Source organism: Silurus meridionalis, chromosome 6 (genome assembly GCF_014805685.1).
Source record: "Silurus meridionalis isolate SWU-2019-XX chromosome 6, ASM1480568v1, whole genome shotgun sequence".
In the NCBI taxonomy this organism is placed as follows: domain Eukaryota; kingdom Metazoa; phylum Chordata; class Actinopteri; order Siluriformes; family Siluridae; genus Silurus; species Silurus meridionalis.
The window spans coordinates 28,450,832-28,468,251 of NC_060889.1; the positions used below are offsets into that span (position 1 = coordinate 28,450,832).

General features: G+C 44.5%; 1 protein-coding gene across 2 annotated transcripts in view; it reads left to right on the plus strand.

The window, feature by feature from the left end:
* ube3c (ubiquitin protein ligase E3C) overlaps positions 1-16,569 on the plus strand; it is a 33,979-nt gene extending 17,410 nt beyond the window's left edge. For both annotated transcript variants that reach the window (XM_046850996.1, XM_046850997.1), the window contains 10 exons: positions 1,276-1,380; positions 2,235-2,322; positions 4,060-4,157; positions 4,268-4,400; positions 5,470-5,717; positions 9,764-9,976; positions 11,146-11,334; positions 11,864-11,930; positions 12,031-12,161; positions 14,102-16,569. In XM_046850996.1, coding sequence (XP_046706952.1) covers positions 1,276-1,380; positions 2,235-2,322; positions 4,060-4,157; positions 4,268-4,400; positions 5,470-5,717; positions 9,764-9,976; positions 11,146-11,334; positions 11,864-11,930; positions 12,031-12,161; positions 14,102-14,272 — 1,443 coding nt within the window. In that variant the 3' untranslated portion in view covers positions 14,273-16,569. The remainder of the gene's footprint in view (positions 1-1,275; positions 1,381-2,234; positions 2,323-4,059; positions 4,158-4,267; positions 4,401-5,469; positions 5,718-9,763; positions 9,977-11,145; positions 11,335-11,863; positions 11,931-12,030; positions 12,162-14,101) is intronic.
* The last annotated feature ends 851 nt before the right edge of the window (positions 16,570-17,420 follow it).

Here is a 17,420-nt window from a genome sequence, read left to right on the forward strand (position 1 = left end):
CCAAGCTAATGTTAGCCTCGGGCACGCGCTTGTCCTTCCGCTGTGTTTTATCACCCCTATTGTCCCAGCCATCCATTTAATCCAAAGGAGCTAATTGAATGAAAATGATCAACTAAGCTTGTATTAATATTGCTAATGGAAGGCTTCCTCTCGGCACGGCGCTGAGCGGGACGGACACGGCCCGGGTTTGGGACGAGACCGGCACGGCCTGCACTTAACCTGATGGGATCATTAACCAGCACTCGATTCAGAGCTTTTTTCCTCCGTCTCTTTTTTTTCTCCTCCGTCTCTTGTTTGCCGTGTGACCAGACAGCGTTTTGCACTCGCTCTTATTAGGTCAGGGTTATTATCGCCTCGGGACTACAGCTTCTTCTTCCTTCTCTTCCTCCTCCTCCTTCTCCTCCTCATCATCATCATTTCCCCTCACTGCTAAGTATTCGGATGTGAAGTGTTACATAATATATTTAGTTCAGTTTAATCCATAGATAGTCACAAGATAGATAGATAGATGGATGGATGGATGGACAGAAAGAGACAAAGAGAAAATACACAGAAAGACAGATCGACAGACAGACAAATAGATGGGCAGGTACAAAGACAATAATATAGATAGATGGATAGATGGATGGACTGACGGACGGACGGATAGATGGATAGATAGACAGAAAGAGACAAAAAGAAAATACACAGAAAGACAATAATAAAGATAGACAGACAGGTAGATAGATGGACAGGTAGAAAAATAGAGCAGCAGTCCAGATGTTTACTTTCCACTCCTGAGGACCACGTGCACATTTGATCTCATCTGAAACGTCTGTATTTCTGCCAAGGGCTTTGAAACGGCTCCAGCGAGGAGGATTCTGGGTAATCCGGGCCGTTGCGCACTGCAGCGAGAGATCTTTGTCAACCGACTTTTCACTTCTGAGCAGTTAAGACTTAATTATAAAGAGAAAGCAAACATCAGTGTCTGCTTGTACAGCGCGCTTGTGTGTGTGTGTGTGTGTGTGTGTGTGTGAGAGAGGGTGATAATTAGCAGTGCAGGCTGCTCTCTGACAGCTCATCCATCTTTTCCATCCACCAGCAATCGCCCACTAATGACCCTAATGCAGCCCTTTTAACTCGGACCAGCGGCCATTTTGACCGAAAGACAAATAAATCGTTCTTCCGCCTCTTTGCGCGTGCTGGAGATCGGACGCCACACAAACCAACACACACACACACACACACACACACACACACACGTTTTTATCATCTGATGTTTTCTTTTTATTCCAGGTGATCACCAACCTGGTGAAGATGTTGAAGGCGCGAGACATCAGGAGGCCGTTCTGCCCTAAAGGTCACTGGCTGTCCAACGAGGTCAACATCAAGGCTGATAAGGTAATAATGGTGATTATAATAAGGAAAAAAGAACCACAAGCACTAATGCATGCGGGACCTGCGTGTTCCTTCACTCTCTACATAACAAACTCGGTCATGTGACAGCATGAAGATTCCCTCTGACCAAACATCTAGAAGAGTGGCGTTTCCACACTCTTCTAGACAGACGGATAGACAGACAGACAGACAGACAGATACTTGACAGACAGACGGACGAACAGATAGATAATTGACAGACGGGCAGACAGATCATAGACAGATGGACAGACAGATAGATAGATAATTGACAGATAGACATACAGATGGATAATTGACAGATGGACAGACAGATCATAGACAGACGGACAGATGGATAATTGACAGATGGACAAACAGATAATTGACAGACAGACGGACGGACAGATAGATAATTGACAGACAGACGGACGGACAGATAGATAATTGACAGATGGGCAGACAGATAGATAATTGACAGACAGACAGATAGATAATTGACAGGCAGACAGACAGATAATTGACAGACAGACAGACAGACAAATAATTGACAGATGGGCAGACAGACAGATAATTGACAGACAGACAGATAATTGACAGACAGACAGACAGACAGAGATAATTGACAGACAGATAATTGACAGACAGGCAGACAGATAGATAATTGACAGGCAGACAGATAGATAATTGACAGACAGACAGATAAATAATTTACAGACAGACAGATGTAAGTTTTAGAATGTGTGGGATTTGAAATAATGTGTATTTATTAATGTGTTTTACTATTATATATTTTATATATTATATATTACTGTCTGTGATGATGATGATGATGATGATGATGATGATGTGTTGAACAGGTGACTCAGCTGTACGTGCCCTCGGCTCAACACGTGTGGAGGACGAGGCGTATGGGCCGAATCGGACCGCTCCGGTCCACGCTAGACGGTGAGCCCCGGGCGTGTTTATAGCAGGAACGCGTGATGTAGTGCGTCGCTGATTTATGGCACCCGTAACGAGTTATCGATGCAGCCGCAGCTAATTAGTTAATTAATTTAGACTTAATGCTGAGCTGTAGAGTCTCATTTCAGCACTGCGGTGGAAACACTACTGATCCATCAGTACCCTACTGTACTGGTACTGATAGTTAAAGTAGTGCTGATACAGAAGCTGGTACCGGTATGGATACTTGTATGGATACTGGGACTGAGTTTATACTAAAAGTGATGGGGATACTGGTAATGATGTATATATATGAGTACTGATACTGGGACTGAAAGTGATTCTGATACACAGCTACATTTCATCTCTCCACATCGAAACATCTTCAACGCTCTCAACGCTAATCTCACATCTTCCATTGTAGGAGGACGTTGTAGTTCCTCTTCTGGATATGTACCCACACTTCCACTTGGACTGTAATGTGTCCATCCCTCCACCTATGTCTGTCTGTGTGTATTCTGAGGGATCACAGTGTGATTCTGTCCCCCACTATCAGCCCCGGGTTCCAGAGTCAGTCAGTTATCGACGCGTCCCTAATAAACAGAGTGATATGAGATGGGATGTGATGAGATGGGACGAGTGGCTCGAGTGAGACGGAGGCCTGAGTGGATTGAGTGGGTGTGTATTAGCCTAATAGCCCGTTTGTGTGTGTGTGTTTGGTGTGAAAACTCCCCAATAACAGCGTCTCGTGCGGTTCTCCCGGGCATAGGTGCTTAAAAATTCAATTAGCCTAAGGCAGGTCACATCTGGCCTCCTGTTTGTCCAAAGCTCTTTCATTTCCCTAAATGGAGGTTTGCGCGGGTGATGAACGGCGAGCGCATTGACCACGCCGCGCCATAACTCTCTCTGCGAGATGGCGCATTGATGGCCGGATCGGAGAGACCGAGAGGTAGGCTTGACTAATTGAGCAGAATAATTGCGCCGTATTAGCAGCGTGGCAGACAAATGATGCCTCGCTGCTGCTGTTCCGGCACTTTCTGCCCTCCCCCCCTCCACCTCCACCCCCTCCTCGACAATCTCCATCACACAGGACGGCGCTTTAATCCCAAACAAACGTCCCGGTAATGGACGCCGCAGACAGCCGGACGGACCAACGAGATAGAATCCGCCGAACTCGACCTGAACGTACTGCATACCGTATACGCTCAGGTGCAGAATTATTGGCACCCTCAGTAAAAAGGGCGGATTAAAACGTGATCGGGGTTTTAATGAGTCTCATCATGAGCCTCTGCTTTACACACAGATTAGAACTGGTGCTGAGGTCCATACTGAGAGCAAATCTGCTACTGATATAACAAGTGAGTACAGATAGAATTAGGGTACTCTATAGGATCTTGCTATTGATAGGGACACTGTTACTGATTCTGATAGGGGTTCTGGTACTGATATTAGTACTGATTCTGATGGGGGTTCTGGTACTGATATTAGTACTGATTCTGATAGGGGTTCTGGTACTGATAATAGTACTCATTTTGATAGGGGTCCTGGTACTAATATTAGTACTGATTAAAATAGGGGTCCTGGTACTGATAAGGGTACTGGTACTGGGACTAGTCCTGATAATTATACAGGTTCTGGTTCTGAACTGGTAGGGATATATAATAAAAATGTTTTTATAAATAAAGTTCAGAATAAAAAAACGAATGATTAAAGGATGAACTTTTTATCTTTTTAACTCCACAGTTGGCTTGGAGCCTCCTCCGCTGTCCGTTTCCGAGGAGAGACACCTGGCCATCCTCACAGAGCTGCCCTTCGTCGTACCCTTCGAGGAGAGAGTTAAGGTACAGCGCTCCATTGCCCAATGCTCGATAAGTGCTCTAAACCACAGGTCACTTCCTGTTGGGGGCACAAATGTCATTTTTTTTTTAATTCTTCTCAATCTCTCCATCAGATCTTCCATAGGCTGATCTACGCCGACAAACGAGAGATACAGGGGGACGGCGCTTTCCTAGACGGCATCAACGTCACCATCCGCAGGAACTACATTTACGAGGACGCCTACGACAAACTGTCCCCGGAGAACGGTACACTTGAATTACGCGTTGCCATGGAAACCTTATTAATATGCTCCAGTTCTAGGGGCGTGGCCTAAAGATGACAACTCTGGCTGCTGCATTCTGGACAAACTGTAGCTTGTTTATTAATGCTGCAGAACCACCTAGTAATTCATTACAGTAGTCTATTCTGGAGGTCATGAACGCATGGACGAGCTTCTCTGCATCAGATATAGATAACATACTTCTTAGCTTACCAATATTTCTAATGTGGAAGTAGTTGTTTTTGTAACTTGGTTGATATGATTTTTAAAAGACAAGCTGGTGTCTAAAATAACTCTCAGGTTTATACTGTTGAACTAGTAGTTATAGAACATCCATCTAAATGCAGGTTGAAATGCTGGAGCTTCTGTGTACTGGTTTTTGGGCCGATGAGCAAAATCTCCGTCTTCTCAGAATTTAATAATAGAAAGTTATAAATCATCCAGTCTTTTAATTCTTTAACACACTCGGTTATCCGAGCTAATTGAGCTGTATCGTTTGGTTTTGATGAAATCTAGCTGGGTATCATCCACATAACTGTGGAAGCTAATATGCCTTCTAATAATATTTTCCAAGGGAAGCAGGTATATTGTGAAAAGCAGGGGTCCTAGAACTGAACCTTGTGGCATGCCATAATCATTTTGCATTAGCCTGGATAGCTCTGAATTTAAGTCTACAAAATAGTAACGATCAGACAGGCATAAATGGGAGATTTAAAATGTGTCTGTATCGATTTGATAGCGTGTTTGGATCCAGATTAGTTTTCTTAATGAAGGGCTTAATAACTGCTAACTTGAGGGGTTTGGGGATGTGACCTAAAGATAGTGAGGAGTTAATAATATTTAGATTCCTCTCGTTTCCATTTCAGCATTATAAAAAGGACTGAAACATTAAAAAAAAGTGAATAAAACATTATAAAAATGGCTATTTTGGGTGCTTTTCATAAAAAGCCCCGAAAAATCCCCGTTTGCTGAATTCCTCCTGCTGGGAATTTAACATTTCAGGCTCATTTGTTTTGTCTCATAAGTGTAAATGGTCTTCCTCTTCCTGCCTCCAGAGCCAGACCTGAAGAAGCGGATCCGCGTGCACCTGCTGAACGCCCATGGCCTGGATGAAGCCGGTATCGACGGCGGAGGGATCTTCCGTGAGTTCCTCAGCGAGCTACTCAAGTCAGGCTTTAACCCCAACCAGGGCTTCTTCAGGACCACCAACGAGGGCCTGCTGTACCCGAGCCCCACGGCCGAGATGCTCAACGGCAAGAGCTTTACGCGCCACTACTACTTCCTGGGACGGATTTTGGGAAAGGTGGGTATAGAGAAAACTGGGGGATATTATTGGATTGGATTAGGCCCAATCCAGGCGACACCCTTTGAGTGATTGACAGGTGCTTGTTGATTTCCCCTGGTGTGTGTATATATATGTTTGTCCTGTGCTAGCTGGGCTATGACGCAGCAGTGTGAGACTGGGGTAAAAGCAGAAGTGTTTGATTTGTGTGTGTGTGTGTAAGAGCAGGTGATAAGGCACAGTGTTGTGTTGACCTGCTCTCCTGGCGTTTATCAGCACAGTATTAAACCAAGAAATGAGCAGATAATGTTGATTAGATTGGAAAAGTCCACAAAACTCTCAGTATCAGTTCTCCAAGATTTGCTTCAGTCTAGACGCCTTTCTGCAGTGTTACAAACCAGTGCTGCACGATTCATCACATCACAATCGCTATGTCGGCTTGTGCGGTCGTATGACGGCAACTTTGCGATTTAACACATCACATGGTCATGTGATAAATCTCGAACATCTCACTGGTTCTGGGCGGAAAAAAGAGACGACAGGCGGCCGTTCTACAGACAGTGTTTTATTTAACTCTCGCAGTAACGTACATCTTTCCTCGTACTCACGCCGACACACACACACACACACACTCAGAGTAACACGTCTGGATTAATTATTATTCATTTTTTAATTGTTTTTTTTTTATTTTATTGCATTGTCTTAAATTCAAAAGATTTCCTTTTATTTCTCCTCTTCTCTGATCACCTTCTAGTCACCTCACACAATATCAATCGTTTCAGCTTCTTTCCTTTTTCTTGTACACGCAGCATCTAAGGGCCTAATTTAACGAGGGTCAGAGGTCGTATCCAATCAGCGCTGAGTCCGAGTGCTCATGACATTTCTCTGGCCCTAAGGGGTTCTTCTGCCTTACAGGACTAAGAACAAAAGCCAGAACCGAATCATATCATATCCATTTTGATCTTTTACATGTTCTTAAAAAAAAAAAAAAGAAAGCTCCCCCCACCACACACACTCCATGTTCCTAAGTTGTTACAGTGGGAAATAAGCCCCGCCTCCCCCAGTTGCTCTGTCACTAATGGCCCATGCAATTAAGGTTTGGGAGATTAATTAGAATTTGACTTTTAATTAACCCTCTTTGTCTCCCATAAATACCCTCCTGGTGGCAGCGAGAGCGGCCTATTGATATTTGTTTAGTGCCGTTCGAAAGGCACCTGATGTAGATTAGAATTACATCACTGTTGCTGTATCGAATGCACACACACACACACACACACACACACACACAGCGGTCATTATACTAATTCATGATTAAGGTCCGTTAGTGTTGCCGAGGGCTAATGCGCTCCGCCTCGCCTTCGAGCTTTGATGGACTCGATATAAAGTGATCTAGAACCTACTTACTGAATTTATTACCGCTTTGTTTTAAACACGGACGCGGTAAAAGGATTACGTCATCACGCCGCGTACAGAGACTTCTTTCATCGCCCGCGGTTCGGCGGAGAAACCGCATACGGTGGAAAAAAAGGCATATAGTGTACGAAAGACAAATTTGTTAAGCTACTTTTCTTCCGCGAACATGTCATTCGACTGATCTCCAAATATCTAAAGAGTTTTCATTGAAAATAGGCAGTTATTGGTTTCTGCTCCACCAATCTGGACTCTATGGTAGTTTCTTTGACTGACTGAAGTTCATCATACAGATTCAACATCAATTATAGTCGACTCGGCGACATCGTCAAACATCTGATCGTCTCGCACTTCTTGTATAGTCTCACCAACCCTCGGGGTGAAAGGAGGACAGTCAGTCTGAGATCTTGTTCGTCTAGTGTTCTAGGTAGTGGAATGGATCTAGGATCCAGGTAGTGGAATGGATCTAGGATCTAGAATGTAGGTGGTGGAATCGCTGTAGTTGATGGACTAGGTTCAGCTCCCAATTGGTGGAATGTATCTAGGATCCAGGTGGTGGAATGGATCTGGGATCTATTTAGTGAAATGGATCTAGGATCCAGATGGTGAAATGGATCTAGGATAAAGGTGGTGGAATGGATCTGGGATCCAGATGGTGGAATGGATCTAGGATAAAGGTGGTGGAATGGATCTGGGATCCAGATGGTGGAATGGATCTAGGATCCAGATGGTGGTATGGACCTACGATATGTGTGAATGAAACCGGTAGTCTTCAAGTGGTAATTAAAGAATAACCTCTTCCAGAAGAGATGTCTTTGATAGTGTGCTGACCTCCTAAATTGGGCGTTTATCCTGGTGGTACTTATATATTAATAGGACGTATTTATTGAGGGAGATTTTAAAGCACTTCTGTAAGTCGCTCTGGATAAGTTGAAAATGATTCAGTGGTTCAGGAAGATTAGCTATGGTTTAAAACACTTTGTGTAGCAGAGAAAAGTTCCTCAGAGAAAGCGAAGGTCACGTGCTGACTGGTGGAATCGACTCCCTCAATACGTTTTGTTTTATTTATTTTATCGATTCCTAATGTTATAAATTAACAAACTCACCTGGCAGAGAGGCGAAGGCGGGAACTCCGAGTCGCCGAGCTGCGATTTGCATTAATTACCCTGCCGGTGCACTCACTGATATTAAAAGCCACCGCAGCCGTTAATCTTTTTTTTTTTTTCCTTTTTTATTCTCTCGTCATTTTGGCACAATTTCGAGCAATAAACGGCGCTAAATCATAGAGCAGCTCGAGGAACAGCAGCCGGACTCCGTCTCCGCGCTCTTCCTGCCGCTCGTTCCCGGCAGCGCCGTTATTGATAGGTTTCATGGGGCCTCGCGGATGTCACATACGTTTCGGATTGAAAGCTAAGTGGATTATTTTTGCATAAAAAATGTGTTGTGTTTTTCCCTCCACTACCCCGTCCCCCCCTCTCACCGAGTCGCACAATTAACTTGTGTTTAGAAAAATGCCCTGATTTACGAGCCGCCTGTGTGTTTTCAATGCGAGCATTATGGAAATGTGGGAAATTTATAATCCATTTAGTTGATGTGGCCAGCGAGGGAGAGTGCAATCCTTTATACGAGCCGTGTATATTTTAATGTCCTGAAATGCCCTCCTTTAGAGCGGCGTTGCTCTGCATTAGCTGCAGCTCTTTTATGACTCTCTTCCGAGGGGGGGTCAAGGTCAGGACTCGTGTCCTGATAAGTTTTGGGGATTGTTGATTCTTTCTTTGCGTCTCTCCGTTCTGAAAAGGGCGAACCGGGATTGTTAATTGTACGGAGAAGTTAAAATTGTTTGTCGCCAGTTGAATGTAATTGAATTGAATACACTTTTATTTGTCCCGTGGGGGCACTTTGTTGCTGTGCGTATGCAGTATAGAAACCACTCTCAGGATAAGCTTTTAAACTCTGTTTAAAGGGAAAAGTGACATATCTCTACATGCTTTTTTTGTGGGTCGGTCTGTCTGTCTGTCTGTCTGTCTGTATTTATCTGTCTGTCTGCTGCTATTTGTCTGTCTGTCTGCTGCTATCTATCTGTCTGTCTTTGTCTGTCTTTCTCTGTCTGTCTGTCTATTGCTATCTGTCTGTCTGTCTTTCTTTCTCTATCTGTCTTTCTTTCTCTATCTGTCTGTCTATTGCTATCTGTTTGTCTGTCTATTGCTGTCTGTCTATTGCTATCTATCTGTCTGTCTTTCTCTATCTGTCTGTCTGTCTATTGCTATCTATCTGTCTGTCTGTCTATTGCTGTCTGTTTGTCTTTGTCTGTCTGTCTGTCTGTCTGTCTGTTCAGGTTACAGCAATTAAATGTAACAAAAGGCAACCTGCATAATCACACAGTCTATTATTTTATTTGTTTTATTTATTGATAAAGGAATAAATGCTCTACAAAGTTTTCAAAGATAATGAATAATTGCCATTAATACTAATAATTGTGTTTTTTGGCCACTTTTATTTTCTTGCCTCATGTTAAATTTAGAATTCGGATTGAAATCATCGTAGAGTGAGAAAATGGAGAACATCAGAATTGAGAGTACAGAACAGGAAGCGGAGTGAAGTCTGGGTTGATCTTCGGTCATATCGGTGATCTGATCTCTCTCTGTCTCCCTCTTCAGGCTCTGTATGAGAACATGCTGGTGGAGCTGCCCTTCGCCAGCTTCTTCCTGTCCAAGCTGTTGGGGACCAGTGCTGACGTGGATATTCATCACCTGGCCTCGCTCGACCCCGAGATGTACCGGAACCTTCTGTTCCTCAAGAGCTACGAGGGAGACGTAGAGGACCTGGGCCTGAACTTCACCGTCCTCAATAACGACCTGGGAGAGGCTCAGGTTCTTATTGCACACACACACACACTCTCTCTCTCTCTCTCTCTCTCTCTCTCTCTCTCTCTCTCTCTCTCTCTCTCTCTCTCTCTCTCTCTCTCTCTCTCACTCTGCCTCTTTCTGTCTATCTATCGATCTAATTATCCCTCTTTTTCTCCCTGTCTGTTTTTGTTGTGCTCTCTCTCTCTCTCTCTCTCTCTCTCTCTCTCTCACTCTGCCTCTTTCTATCTATCAATTTAATTATCCCTCTTTTTCTCCCTGTCTGTTTTTGTTGTGCTCTCTCTCTCTCCCTCTCTCTTTCACAATCTGTCTATCTGTTGCGTTCTTTTCTCTCTGTTTATCTGTCGATAGTTTACTCTCTCTGTGTCTCTTTTGTTTATCTGTTGCTCTCTTTCTCTTTCTCAGTCCAACTTTCTCTCTATTGTGCTCTCTTACTCCATCCATCCATCCATCCATCCATCCCTCTATCCATCCAATCTCCTCCTTACTCCCATTATCTGCCTATCTCTAGATACATCTTTGTCTCAGTTCTCTCCATCTCTCTTTTCCTCTCTGTCTATCCCTCTGCATCTCTGTTTTCTTTGACTTTCTCTCTCTCTCGCTCTCGCTCTCTCTCTCTCTCTCTCTCTCTCTTTCCCTCCCTCCATGTGTCAGTCTGTTGTTCCGGTGTACTCCGGTTAATCATTGAACAGTCTCTAACTGTGTATCCAGCACTGGGATGATAAAGCACGTCTCTCTCTTTCTTTTTTCTTTCTCTCTTTGTCTTTCCTTATCTCTTTCTTTTTATCCTTACTTCAGTCTTATACATTTTCCTCATTTTCATTCTACACTACATTCATTAGAACAGATACAGGCAGAATCTGTGTGTGTGTGTGTGTGTGTGTGTGTGTGTGTGTGTGTGTGTGTGTGTGTGTGTGTGTGTGTGTGTGTGTGTGTGTGTGTGTGTGTGTGTGCGTGCATTTTGTAGTTTACTTTGTCTCCCTGCTGTGAAGTGAACATGTAAAGTTGAATGTAAACACACACACACACACACACACACACACACACACACACAGATTAGAGCACAGACGGTGGATTATGGGGTCTGTAAGGCTTCTGGTGGTATAGTAGAATATGAAATAGTGTCTCTCACTCCATCTTTTTTATCTTTCTTTCTTTTTTTTCGTGACTTTCAGGTGGTTGAGCTGAAGCTGGATGGGAAGGACATCCCGGTTACCACGGCGAATCGCATCGCCTACATCCACTTAGTGGCCGATTACCGTCTGAACAAACAGATCCGAGCTCATTGCCTGGCCTTCAGACAGGGTCTCGCTAACGTTCTCAACCTCGAGTGGCTACGCATGTTCGACCAGCAGGAGATGCAGGTCACGCTCACACACACACACGCACACATGCGCGCGCGCACACACACACACACACACACCCACACCACACACACACAGTTGTTCTGTAGCTAGTTTTGAAACAGAAAACAATAAAACAATATTAATAAATAAAACAACTGAAAAATAAAAATAAATAGACTCAATGAAACTTTTCATTGAAATTGTCTATTTTTTCATTATAATAGTATTTATTTTACACTACTGTATATGCCTGCCCCTAGAGGGCGTGGCTTATCAGAACAACCCTGAACAAGCAATTATTTGAAACGAGTGTTTCAGCAGTTTGGAGGAACGAGTGTGTGTGTTTATACCGTTCCGTGTGCATGTGCGCGTGCGTGTGTGTGTGTGTGTGTGTGTGTGTGGCGCAACTCAAAAATCACTCTGTCACTAAGATCCAGTTTCAAAGAGGAAATGCATCATTTTACAGACTTGAATCCCAGCCCTGTGTGTGTGTGTGTGTGTGTGTGTGTGTGTGAAATCTGACCTCAGTGTTGATCGTATCTCTCAGGTTTTGATCTCTGGAGCACACGTGCCTATCTGTCTGGATGATCTGAAGAAATTCACTAATTACTCAGGTATACACACACACACACACACACACACACACTCACACACACTCACACACATACACCTGTTATTCCTTACAGCATGTGTATATTGTGTGTGTGTATGCAGGAGGTTACTCTCCCACACACCCCGTCATTAAGATCTTCTGGGACGTGGTGGAGAACTTCAGTGACGAGGAGAAACGTAAACTTCTCAAGTTTGTCACCAGCTGCTCACGTCCACCTCTGCTGGGATTTAAAGTAAGTACACACACAGACACACACACACATTTTTAGATATATCACAGTTCTAAAGATCTTCTCATCAGGAAGTCTTTATCTTTGATTAGCTTTGTGTAGGAGCTCCTGATGAAAGTGTGTTGAAAACTTTCCCAGATAAAACAAGGAACTTTTACTGGCAAGAGACGTTTTAATGCATTTCATTTCAGCTGAGAGAGAGAGAGAGAGAGAGATGGAGGTAGAGAGGAGAGAAGAAGGGCTGGCAGACAGTGTGAGCACAGAGAGAGAGAGAGAGATGGAGGTAGAGAGGAGAGAAGAAGGGCTGGCAGACAGTGTGAGCACAGAGAGAGAGAGAGAGAGAGAGAGAGAGAGAGAGAGATGGAGGTAGAGAGGGAGAGAAGAAGGGCTGGCAGACAGTGTGAGCACAGAGAGAGAGAGAGAGAGAGAGAGAGAGAGAGATGGAGAGAGAGAGAGAAGAAGGGCTGGCAGACAGTGTGAGCACAGAGAGAGAGAGAGAGAGAGGGAGAGAAGAAGGGCTGGCAGACAGTGTGAGCACAGAGAGAGAGAGAGAGATGGAGGTAGAGAGGGAGAGAAGAAGGCTGGCAGACAGTGTGAGCATAGAGAGAGAGAGAGAGATGGAGGTAGAGAGGGAGAGAAGAAGGGCTGGCAGACAGTGTGAGCATAGAGAGAGAGAGAGAGAGATGGAGGTAGAGAGGGAGAGAAGAAGGGCTGGCAGACAGTGTGAGCACAGAGAGAGAGAGAGAGAGAGATGGAGGTAGAGAGAGAGAAGAAGGGCTGGCAGACAGTGTGAGCACAGAGAGAGAGAGAGAGAGAGAGAGAGAGAAAGAGAGATGGAGGTAGAGAGGAGAGAAGAAGGGCTGGCAGACAGTGTGAGCACAGAGAGAGAGAGAGAGAGAGAGAGAGAGAGAGAGAGGAGAGAAGAAGGGCTGGCAGACAGTGTGAGCACACAGAGAGAGAGAGAGAGAGAGAGAGAGAGAGAGAGAGAGAGAGAGAGAGAGAGAGAGAAGAAGGGCTGGCAGACAGTGTGAGCACAGAGAGAGAGAGAGAGATGGAGGTAGAGAGGGAGAGAAGAAGGGCTGGCAGACAGTGTGAGCACACAGAGAGAGAGAGAGAGAGAGAATGAGAGAGAAGAAGGGCTGGCAGACAGTGTGAGCACAGAGAGAGCGAGCGATGGAGGTAGAGAGAGAGAGAAGAAGGGCTGGCAGAGAGAGAGAGAGAGAGAGAGAGAGGGGTAAATAAGGGGAACAGTGAGAGATAAAGAGAGGGATGGATAGAGAGAGAATCGGGGGTGGAGATAGTGAGATAGTGTTGCCCTTTCGTCTCTCTCTTGTTGCTCCTCAGTGGCAGTGGTAATTAGCAGGTGTCCAGTGTGGGGGATTAATGAGGGTAGAAATGGTGGTGTCAGAGGAAACCCTGTAAATCTGCTGATGGAGAGCTTCTCTTCTCTCTCTCTCTCTCTCTCTCTCTCTCTCTCTCTCACACACACACGCTTTAACACACTCATCACCCTCATCACCCTCAACAACCCTGAGATAGACTTTAATCAGGTCCACGCACACACACACACACACACACACACACACACACCATGATTTTAATGATGATGCTCACTGTAAGATAGAAAATGACACAAGAAATGATGGAAAGAAGAAACAAATAAAAGTAAAGAAAGAAGGTGTTAAAGAAAGACTGGAGGAAGTAAAGAAAGTAAGATGAAAGGAAAGGAGGGAACGAAGGTCTTAAGAAGGAAGTAAGAGTGAACTTCGTTTCCTCATAGCTGTTCTCACTGCACACTTCATCATTTCCAGAAAGATAAATAGAAGAACGAAGGGAATTTTTTTCCTTTCCTGCGTTTTTTTTTTTTTTTAAGTGAATGTTTAAAGTGTACACACTTTTCCTCTTCATGTCACTCTTTCATTTCCTCACCTGTTCCTCTGCAGGACCTCTACCCCGCCTTCTGCATCCATAACGGCGGGAACGACCTGGAGCGCCTCCCCTCTGCCAGCACCTGCATGAACCTCCTGAAGCTGCCGGAGTTCTGCGACCAGCAGCTGATGAAGAGCAAACTGCTCTACGCCATCGAGTCGTCCTCAGGCTTCGAGCTCAGCTGAGACGCCACGTCGCCTGGGGCGACCTGTCGAGGGGGCGGGGCGGGGCGGGGGCTTTTTAGGGTTTTTTTGTTGTATTTAAAAAAAATTAATCCTAAACAGGAAGTGGCGGCCGTAGTTCCCGAGACGCCGACGTTCGAAGCACTGCACTTCCAGGAACAAACACGCGATGCATAACTCGCCAAAGAATTCTTCTCGCCTTGCGTATCTTCGTGGCGCCGCCCTAGAACTTTCAGGAGGGGGCGCTCACGAGAACGAGGAGCTCTGAGAAAATCGCACCAGTGACTCGGCGCTATTCCTCCGCTTCATCAGCCTAGCATTAGCAGCAGTATGTCATGGATTTCAGCTGTTTTGTTTTGCTTTGTTTGTTCGTTTGCTTGTTTTTTTGTGCTAAAAAATTATAAATTCTTTTCTTTTTTTGGATGAAATCGTCCTTCGTGTTCCAAGTTTTGCAGGTTTTACATTTTTATTGTCCACCCAGAAGTGCGCTATCCGCCATGTAGCCCCCCCTCCCTTTTGGGAACTAGCTTGAGCATCCACCAGCATGCTTCAAAAAAAAAAAACCTTAACGTACAGTATATCACCAAAAGTATTTGGACACCCGACCGTAAAACCTGTATGCGCTTTTATTTTACGCGTCTCAAATCCACATCCCCATTCGCTCTTGGAAGATGTTCCAGATTATGAGATCTGACTTTATTCAGCATCCGTCTCATGGATCCCTAGTTCAAGGGCGTTGAAGGTACTGATACCGGTGAGGAGGTTTGGACTGCAGTCAGTGTCAAAAGTTCGTCGGTGTTTTAAATTCAAAAGCAGATGATTTTCCACACCTTCCAAGCCTATGGAAAGCAGATCTTCATAAAACTGGCTTGGCGCATTGGAGGCACTGTCATGCTGGAACACGGTATGGATCGCTTAGATCAAGCGAAAAGAAATTCTCATGCCACCACCATCTAAAGACAATCGTGCGCCTCCAGGTTTTTGGGAAGATTTTGGTGAAGAACCATCGTTTGTCCCAATACTTTTGGTCATATACTGGAGATGTAAATACTGATTTCTTTTTTTTTTTTTTCGCTCTTACATTCCTCCCGGGTAATCCCCCTCCCCCTCTCGCCATGTAGTGCCTTCTGGGTAACGTCCAGCTCCTGGATCCCTTCAGGCTCGCAGGAGGTTCATCTTCAGTTTAGTGTGTTCATCAAATATGTTCAGACGTGTTTGTGGTTGGTCACGATGAACGTTGAAGCTTTCAAGCACTAATACTTGTGTGTGTGTGTGTGTGTGTGTGTGTGTGTGTGTGTGTGTATGCTCAGGGGTGGACAAATCAGCAGCTCGGGACTGGCAATAAGAGAGTGTGTTAAACCGTTTATTCCTAGTTAGTAAGTGATCAGTATTTTATTTTTTAAGAAAAAGGGGAGGATGAGAATGATGTGGATCAGATGCAGGAGGATTAGAAGTAGGAAGAGGAGGAAGAGACTGGACAGGAGGTTTAGGAGGAGGAGAGGATGAGGATCAGACTGAGGAGGATGAAAAGTAGGAGGACAAGAATGACGATATGTAGGATGAGGAGGAGGAGTTGTTCTTCATGATCATGTTTCTGCTCTGTATGTCACTCGTTCAGCTTTGGGGTGAAATAAGTTGATGATTTGTCCAGCCCTGGTGGTGACTGTGTAAATCTCTCTCTCTCGCTCTCTCTCACACACACACACACACACACACACACACACACGTGTTTATTTTGTGCCCTGAACAAGCAGCACGTGTCCTGAACTCAAACGTGACGCCTGTGCAATAACGTCCACCATCGCTGCTTTATGCTCTCTGGCTCCAGCATGTGCCTCCTCAGTCCTTCTTCTGTCTATGAGCATCTGTCTGTGCGTGCACGTGTGTGTGCACGCGTGCTTGTGTGTGTGTGTGTGTGTGCGCCGTTCTTTCTCGCACAATGATATGGAAATGCTTCCTTTGTCGTCTTTTCCTTCACCTCTGTACAGCAGGACGATGTCGCAGCATCAATGATTTAAAAAAATTAAAGAAAAAGTGCAGATTCTGCCATGTGTGCAGTCCTACAGACTCCGGGGGGGGGGGTGAGACTCTGGGTGAGACTGAGGCATGAGACACCATGAAGGACCCTGACGTTGTTATTGTCCTTTCCTATAATTAGAGTTGTATAATAATGAGAGTGAAGATTGTGTATTGAGCACTGAGGGGTGTGTGTGTGTGTGTGTGTGTGTGTGTGTGTGTTTGTGAGAGAGAATATAAATGAGTGTATGTACAAATCATTAAATATGTTTTTGGGAATTTTATTTGCAACTGAGATCTGAGAATGTTTTTTTGTGTGTGTGTTGGGGTGTGTATACATACAACAAAAGTAAAGTCTTCTCTGCTGGTCTAAACACTATCAGAAGCACTGACCTACATTTACAACCTAAATTCTAATATTTGTTCAATGAAATTGTATTAATTTATTTCGTAATGTTTCTCTTGGCTGATTCCAGTACGTGTATGTGGATGTTAGATTTTTTGTCCTGAAGGCCCAGGTACCAAATGCACGGCCCACCACTGATATATACACACACAATATCTCACAAAAGTGAGTGCACCCTACATTTCAGCAACCTTTTAGTGTTTCTTCTTAAGGAACAAAACTATATGTAACGAGATAAAATGAAACTTGGATATATTTAGTCAATGTGCAGTTTGTATACAGTACAGATTAACTGTCCTCAGTAAACATACATAAATAACTCAACATACAGCTATTATTGTCTTAATAACTGGCAACAAAAGTGAGTACACCCTCAGTGATGACAGCTGAACCTGGTGTAAACGTGTAAAGCCACACATCCTGTTCATCATGTTCATGTTTTTGTCTGCTTGGCAGAACCAGACAAAATTGTGTATCGTGTATTAGAGCAGTTAAAATGTGGTGCTTTTAGTTCAATTCTCTCATACTGACCACTGGATGTTCAACATGGACCTCATGGTATCTGAGAATTAGAATTGTTGCTCTCCACAAAGATGCTGAGGCTGTAAGAAGATCAGTAACACACTAAAACTGAGTTACAGTACAGTGGTCAGGGTCATACTGAGGTTTTCCAACACGGGTTCCTCTCAGAACAGACCTCGCAAGGGTCCATCAAGAAGTCGAGTCCTC